Source organism: Centruroides vittatus, unplaced genomic scaffold (genome assembly GCF_030686945.1).
Source record: "Centruroides vittatus isolate TY-2023 unplaced genomic scaffold, ASM3068694v2 contig_2825, whole genome shotgun sequence".
Lineage (NCBI taxonomy): Eukaryota > Metazoa > Arthropoda > Arachnida > Scorpiones > Buthidae > Centruroides > Centruroides vittatus.
In genome coordinates, this window is record NW_027121797.1 from 67,132 (window position 1) to 76,021 (window position 8,890).

General features: G+C 31.9%; 1 protein-coding gene across 1 annotated transcript; it reads right to left on the reverse strand.

The window, feature by feature from the left end:
• Positions 1-3,827: 3,827 nt before the first annotated feature.
• LOC136972186 (sialin-like) lies at positions 3,828-8,890 on the reverse strand. Its single transcript, XM_067266743.1, has 10 exons — positions 8,869-8,890; positions 7,911-8,107; positions 6,166-6,396; positions 5,913-6,096; positions 5,717-5,850; positions 4,770-4,919; positions 4,569-4,701; positions 4,297-4,452; positions 4,083-4,168; positions 3,828-4,015 (listed from the first exon to the last, which is right to left on the reverse strand). The coding sequence occupies exons 1-10, from the start codon at positions 8,879-8,881 to the stop codon at positions 3,869-3,871; spliced, it is 1,431 nt and encodes a 476-aa protein (XP_067122844.1). The 5' UTR covers positions 8,882-8,890; the 3' UTR covers positions 3,828-3,868.

The window sequence follows — 8,890 nt, forward strand, 5'->3', positions numbered from 1 at the left end:
TTATGTAGATGAGTAGAAATTGATAAATTTTCAGAAATTCCTAATGAGGAATGCATTTCCGGTTTTTTATTGGTTATTGTATCCGGAACGAAAATTTCATGTTCGGACACTTCTTTTCGAGCCTCACATTCCGATTCCGAATTACTTTGCAACGTATTTGACTGCATCGAATGTAGCGACGTCTCGGCTACAGAATAATCCGATTCATTTGTTTGCACTTCAAACGGACGAACTTCTGAAGTTCGTTTTCGTCCATATCTGCCCGTGGCCAAACTTCTGGTGTATTTGTAGCCACGTCATATGGCTGCACTTCTTGGAAAGGTTCATTTGAAACCACTTCCGTCTGTGACCAATAACTTGGCGTCTGAAATCCTTGTAATGGCGGTCCGTATAAACCCTCTTGACTCGGATGTCCATAAGCAAGCGGATTAGAGACTTGCTGATATGGAAAAATCGGTGAATATGGTCCATATTCGCCTTGTGGTATAAAATACTAAAGTGTAAAACAGAATTGATTAGTTATAAAAATATCAAGTATTGATATTATTTTTAATTTCTAATTTAAGCAATCTTAACATCACTTGTGTAATTTATTTCCGTTATTGTATGGATAATGTTTACTGTATTTTAAGTAAGATGAAATTGTAATTTTTCACTTACTTGATACTCATAAGTAACATAAAAACCGTCTTCGTACCAGAAAACAGTTTCAATGCAATAACAATCAACATCTGTAAACAGAATTATAATTATGAATATGTTTATAATTATATATATAAGAGGAAATGGTAAACTTACTTATAGTATTCATTTTGAACAAAATAATACGCTTAAAATTAAATCGCATCGAATTTTAACTTCGACAAAAAGATTGCTTTGACAATCGCCAAAACTATATTATTATCAATTATTATTAAAGCAACAATAGACGAAATAGGTATTGTTGCGCGGCGCGTCCGACGCGCGTCACGCGCGCCATAATCAGTTAATTGCCAATTGCATTATAAGAAACTTAATATAAACGTATAGGAGAGTTATACCTGTTTCGTATTACTATTTGCAAGTGGATTTTTTATTAATCGTTCGTAAAAAATTGGATCCGAATCTCAATTTAATATTTTTCTCGGTTCGGCGCGTTTCGTCGCGTTTCGTTTCTTATTATTCTTGATACGTTTATTAGTCTTTATTACTATTACTTTGTGTCCACGGGGCGAAAACAGTAAAATAAAATGGAGGCAGTAAGAAATGTTAAAGGAATGGTTTCAGGAAAAAATTTTAGACCATATTCCGTTGGCTTCTTACGTAGATATCTGGTAGATGTGACAGGACTTGAATTTTGTTTTGTATGAAATAACTAATTATATCTTAAATCTATTTCTTTATTTGGAATCGTAAGAAAAAAAACACACTCTTTTGTTGCTTCTTTTAATCATTGAAAAATTTTAACTGATGAAGCAAAATCTTCCTGAATAAAACGACTTAGTGACACGGCTTGAGAGGTAACAGTTTTGAATGTACAGAAGCTGTTTTTCAAGACTCTTATTTCTCACAAATAGAAAGAAATATAACCAATTAACTTTTAAAAAATTTGTTTGTTTATTAATATCAATGATAACAGGAATGGTCTTAAGTTAAAATTGGAACAAAAAAGTTCCTTGAATGTGCACTTCTTAGACATTAATATCAAGTTCATGGGAGATCATTTGTCCACCAGCGTGTATATTAAACCTTCTTACACTTCAATATATGTACCCGCATAGTCAATGGATCCATAGCGATATAAAATGGTCGCTTTTCAAACTTTGATAAGAAGAGCTTATTTGTATTGTGATAGAATCGATGACAGAAATAAAGAAATTAATAGGATATTGCAAGTAGCCCAGACTCTAGGTTACAAGAAAAGCACTATTGTTGGATTACTCAAGAAGTATGAAAGGAACGAAGAGAAAAAAAGGCTTAAATACCGCTCCCAATAGGCGCTTGAAGTTTACATATAATAGTAATTTGAATAGTATTACGAAAGAAGTTGCTAATCGAAAACAAGCAAGAATGATTTTAAAAAGAGCCCTCAATTTATATAAGATATTGAGGAACGATAAAGACAGAATAAGAACAGAAGAAAATTCAGGTGTCTATAAAGTACCTTATGAGAACATCCAACTAAATGTTAAGAAAGACTATATAGTCGTCACCAACAGAAGCTTGGCAGTAGGACTAAAAGAGCATAGATATAACGTAAAAAAAGGATCCAATGCTACAATTTTGTCGCAAATGTCGCAAGTCCAAGGTTCGGTGGTAAAATGGGACGAGGCAACAATTATAAAACCTATATCTTCCCCCACTTTATCAATGACGGCGGAGAAGATGGAAATATATAGAAGTAGGCTACATGAGGGATGTTTAAATGAGAGAGATGCTGAGACCTGCCGTCAGCGTGGAAGTACTGTACATGATTAAAAAGTGCACTAAAAACTCGGACTAGAATTAGTTTATTGGAAGATTTATGATATTTTTTATTTTAATTCGTGTTAATCTTATATGTTCTTCCGTTTATCTTGGATATTTTTAAAAAATGTTTTTGTTCTAAATTTTGATTTAAATACATGAAACGTATCTGTTCCATTTTCGTTTCCTTTTTTAACCTGATGATGGCCTGTTAACCAGGCTGAAAACGTTTGTTTCAAATATATTCTTCTCAGCAACAAATTAAGGTGTTTTATTTCTATGTGTTTATTTGCTGAGCACTTTTAATGTTACACCAAACGATCGCCTAAATATCGGGCTATAATATGGCTAATTAAAGATGTGACAAGTATGAGTTTATTAAACATTAACTAAATATCTGGTCAAAAATATGCTTCTTCCGAAATTCGTTAAAATTTTATTTTAAAAAATTAGTTTATTTTCACTTAAAATTTATTACTTTAAATAAATAAATTATTAGTTCTTGGAAATAAGTCTTATTAGTATATAAGTCACTTTAATTAACGTTTACGTAACTAAAGTATAACACGCATATTTCATATAACCAACGTTCGATGACGTCAGGTAACCGCTTTTAAAATGGCGTCGGATGAATGAAATACAGTAGAGAACCGAAAATCGAATCAATTGGGGACTGGGGTTGTTCAGATTAGTGATTTGTTCCGATTACCGATTATGTACGAATAAATATATTAACCTGTCCGATGTTCAAATTTTTCTCCGTTGCGTGTCGCTTCGTGTTGAATTTTCGTCGATTTTAAGCCTAACGAAAATTTTTATAATAATAATCGAGGCTATCGTATCGTTAAAAATCATTTCTTCATTTTGTACAAACAAAATAAATAAATTGAAAAATATAAAAACATGAAAATTATACTTTAGAAGTAAATCTAGTATCAAAAACGTTCGATACTAGATTCGAAACAGTCAGGACACAGTCCGACTGAAAATCGTTCCGATTACCGGCGATTCCGATTACCGGGGTTCCGATTAACGAGTCTCTACTGTATTACGAAATTTAGTAAAAATTGCGCTGTCGGTCAATCGGAGAATACTGGACGAACGAGAGGAATGATCTGTTCTAGTTTTGGGGGTGGCGACGCTCGATTATAAAAAATCTTGCTTCCCTTGTGGAGAATGGAAACGGAAGGCGGAGGGTGGTATGGAGTTTCTCGATCCCAATCCGTCGTCATTCGGGGATAGAAACGTAAAAAATGCAGTGGTCACCTATCACCAATGTTCAGTAGTTTAATCTATTATCAAGGTCAGGAATTATATTGTTAATAAATTATAAGTAATGAAATGGAATGATAATTTAATGATTTAACTTTTTTCAGTCGCGATTCAAATATTCATTTAAATAACATTTATTTTTAAAATATATTTAACTTTTTTCATCTTCCTTATTAGGTGACTGAATAGCCCAACTTTGTAGTTCTGCGGAAGCTCCTACAATAAACACTATTCCACCAACGAAATAGAAGGAAGATCCCATGTAAAAGACATAACTCCATTGAAGAAGGCTTCCTTGCTGTTGAATGATTCCTGATTAATATTAAAAATATGATAAATTGAAGTAAGTAATGAGTCTTACTTACATTCTTATCTAATATTACACCTGCAATATAAGGCGTTATGAATCCTGGAATAGAAGCTAAACCGCTCGTGATGCCGTATAACACTCCTGTAATACATAATAACTAGTTATACTGTACACGATCTTGTAATCTACGCTATATTTTAAATATTACGAATTATAAGGTGCGTCTTTTAATAATATACATATAATATGATTATAAAATCTCTTTAAACCTGCAAAATCGGGTGCCAAATCGAATACTATAGCTGCATCTCCTGAAGTGCAGAAACCAAAACATCCCATCGCAAGAGTCAATGATATAATGGCTTTAGTGCTGTCGCACCCTAAAAACGGAACTGATAAAATACAGAATGCTGGACCGAACATACCTAATAAATAGAGATTAATAACGTAAGTGTATATACTTTTCATATTTTTCAATATATTTTAATACACCTTCCATCAATATTCCATTAAACATTCAAAGAGGTAATTTAATACTCACCAATGCTTTCAAGAATTTTTCTGGTGTTAGTTAAATTAAAATATTGTCGTTTTCTTATGAAATCGGCAATAAATCCAGAGAGAAATATTGTTACAGCATCCGAAAAATAAACTAAAGCATTGATCAAACCATTCTGAAAGATTAAAGTTTGAATTTTCTTCCTTAAATAGTATTAATATTAACTAACATTATAAATTTTACCTGTTGTATAGGAAAATGAAGCACAATTTTTAAATACGATGGTAGTTTAGCCAATAAAGTATAAAATCCACAGCCCCAACATATTTTGGTGATTGCAATAACCCATAACACTCTGGAAAGTAAAATTTTCTTCCAAGGTATACGCAATTTCTGTTTGATGTAAAAAATCAATTTTTAAAATATTACGCTTATACAGGGTAGCTCGAAACTACCCATGGAAGTATTTAATAACGTTTCAACTGGGAGTTGTATATATTTTAGTGAAGTAAAATTTAAAACAGTATTTAAAGTCATTTATATTATAATGCTTGTTTACATTTCCAATGTTCTTGAATCGTAAAAATCATTATGGAAAGGGATCGACTAGAATTATATTTTATAGATACAAATCGTGAGACTTGTTTAAGCTATCTGGAAGTTAAAATACATTTCAATTCCGAATGATAGATTATTTGAACGTCTCTAAAGTCTTGTCTCGTTTATTTTGGATTAGCGGTGATAACTAGATTGCTGTACTCAGTCTAAACTACAAGAAATGAAAATCGCTGGTCGTCTGGGATAACAACATTCTTCCCAATTCTTCAATTAGAATCATGCTAATTGTACGGCCGCTAACATGAACGATTTACTCTAGATCATAATAGGGTGCACTAGTACTCTAATCTGAACGCAACATTAAGTAAAGAGCCGAAACCCTCTTTTAAATGTGAAATCTATGCTATTTCTGTAGACACTCTTGAATGTGTATACTGAAATATTTAGATAAGACTGAAGACGATTAAGACTAGTTAAAATTCAAAATAAACACATGAATATAAATGGCTTCAAATGCGAATTTTAACGTATTTATATCTAGTCATTCAGCTTTAATAAAACCGTTCAAATTAAAACGTAGATTTTCTGTCAGTTTTCATATACAAAAATCTATCAAATGAAAACGTAATTACAGTTTCTCGAGAAGATAAATTCGACACATTCTCTTCTAAATGCATTAATTCCGTAGAAGATATTCTTGGATGTTCTTGTGGTCTCTCGTAAACTACAAACCATAGCAGCAATGATATGAATATTCCGTAAGTTCCTAGAAATTTTCAAATATTTGTAATGAAAATAATAACGATAATTAAACAATCTTAATTTTACCAAAAACATAAAAACTGGATGGCCATCCTCCGGCAAATCCATATTGGCAGAGGAAACCAGTTACGATCATTCCTGTGATTGAACCAATTTGGTTTCCACTAGCACATATAGAAACGAATCTTGACTTTTCATTTACGGGACTCCATCTAGCTAGGATAGTATATGATGCAGGATAAAACAAACCCTACAACGTAAAAGTTTGGCAATTTTAATATTTAGCACAAAAATTATAAGAATATAAACTAAATGTTACCTGTGATAAGCCTATTACAGTTTGCACTAATGATACAATTGCAACACCGAAATTTGTAGTGGTTGGTGTTAATAATACAAATATAGATGAAATTAAGGCAGTAGATACGAAAACGTTTTTTGGACCTAATAAGAATGTCACGTAACCACCGACCACTTGTGCAAAGACGTAACCATAAAAATAACTTCCTAAAATAATTCCTTGAGTCGACTGTGTCCAGACATGAGTTCCCTGCAAATATATTTTATTTTCAATAAACTCAAACACATCAAATGAATATTCAATATCTATTATATAAGAGTGGATCAATAAATAATCAGCCGGGACAACTAGCAATGCTGTTGCTTTTGTCTGGTTACACTTTACAGTTTTTTATATAGTAAAACCTGAGTTTTCGAACATAATTTGTTCCAAAAAGTTGTTTTAATTAAATTTTAAAAATTAAAATAAACAAATTTTTCCATGCGAAACAATACAAAATGGATTAACTCGTACCTGACTCCAAAATAAAGCTCTTTTTTTTTACCTTTATAGCTCTATTCATTCCCTTTCTGAAAGATGTTTATTAAAAGTTCTTCCATTCACTGCAAATTTAATGCGGAACAACAAATTAATTTTTGTTAATTAATTTGACTTAAGTACCATTATACACAAATTCATGGATGCCATTTATATTACGTAAATGTCAATTAACGCGCTTTTATTTATTAATTCGATTTAAATTTAACTGCGGCGCGTATCGACAAACGTAATTAGTATCTTTCCTGGAAGCACACTGAAGTCTAATTTAAATAGCAAAGTCATTGATAATTCGTGTCGTAACGTCTAATGACGGGTGCCAACTCGGCACCATTAATTTGGCACCACCACTTCTAAATCATTAGTCCTGTCGTTGATTGGTAGGACCCTCAACTTTCTTTAACATTGGAATTATAGGGAGTTAAATGTCTGTGTCTCTCTAATCTGTGCTTGGCTCTTGTCGAATCTCTTGTTCGACAACCGGTGCAATTATCAGTTCGAAATTCTGTTCGTAAACAGATTCGTCCGAAAACCGAGGTTTGACCGTACTGTAAATAAAGTAAGACCAACTTATTTTATGACTACACTCAATATAAACCTTAAAATATTAAGAAAATTAAGAAGCCCTTAAAATTCTGATTATTTATAAACTATACCTGACAAAAAATCTAAACATAGAATAGAAATTACCAAAAAAACATTGTAATAGGTAATGTGAGGCATCTGGATAGGTCACGAACCACAAGAAATTGTTTTTCTAGAAGTGTTATTTATTGATTCACCCTTATATATTACGGTTGACACATGCTATACACTCAATTATATTTTTCTCTCTTTCTATTCTACGGGCACTCAGAAGGCCTTTTAAATACTGAGTTCGGCCAGATCCAAAACAAAGGACTAGGTGGTGTGAAACGAGGTTTGAATGGGACAAACCGCTCATGAAAATTTCCTGGGATTTTTCGACCGCTGGAGTCTTATGCGTAACAGCGATAGGTTCTCGCTTAATCGTCCCGGCCATCCGACCATCATCAACCATATCTTAAGTGTCATTAGTCAATGTATAATTCCTTTCATTTATCCAAAGTGTATTTGTTGTCGGGATAATTAGAAATAATGTCTTCAAATATATAGCAATAAACATTAAGATTTAATTGCTTATAATGACAATGCATGAAATTAATGTATATTTCATGTACAGGATAAAATTAACTAGCATAACATACCTCCCTATAGGCATATGTGAGATTTTGCTCGTTACCTCCGGGACATTCGTCCGAATGTGTTTCGTTTTGCGTAATAAATATCGCCGAGTGATTGACCATGGATAAAATTGCTACGTTCATCATCGCTCTCTGACTTTTCAGTACCATTGATGTCAGGAAGATAAATATTACTAGTACATAACGTGCTGGAACACTTTCTGAAATGTAAATAACTTTCGATAATTAAGACTTTTCCGTATTAAATCAAAATAATCCCTAATTCTTCACACGAGATACTCTCAAAAGCCGGAAGGCTCTATTTTTATAAAAATTAAACATTAAGTTGCATTGTTATCGTAATACCAACTTACTATCCTTTATCCACATTACCCAATTTTTTTGGGTGGAAAATGTTTTTTAATAATTACAGAACATTTTCCACACAGAATATTGGAAAGTTCTAATAAAGGATACTAATTAGGTATGATGACAACTGCGTAGGTTGATTTTCACTTATTTTGGAGATAGAACCCTTTGCTTTTGCCCGATAGAATTATGAATAATCAGCTACATTTTATAACGTTTACTAAAATTAACGAAAGTTTTGATAATAAAAGGTATAGAAATGACTAATATCCAGTTTTACGCAATATTAATATAGTAAAATTAGAGACATTTCAATATAAAAAAAATATGAAATTATTTTTTGTATGGGAAATTTCCCTGTTTAGATATTAGACACGTGAAGAAAATCAGAAAAACTGCATGTAGTCAACTCGTTGGTCAGGCATGAACTCATAATCTGTTATTAATCTACAAACTGCAATAAAAGCTTTTTAAGAAATTAAGTAATGTATTGTAAATAACAATATAATTACAGAAATTAAATAAAAAGTAATTTATTGAATGCAAAATTTGAAATATAACGAATCAAGAAAAATATACATGTACAGTACTTTTCTTTAAAAAATATACTTACTTTTCAATGCCATAGCTAACTT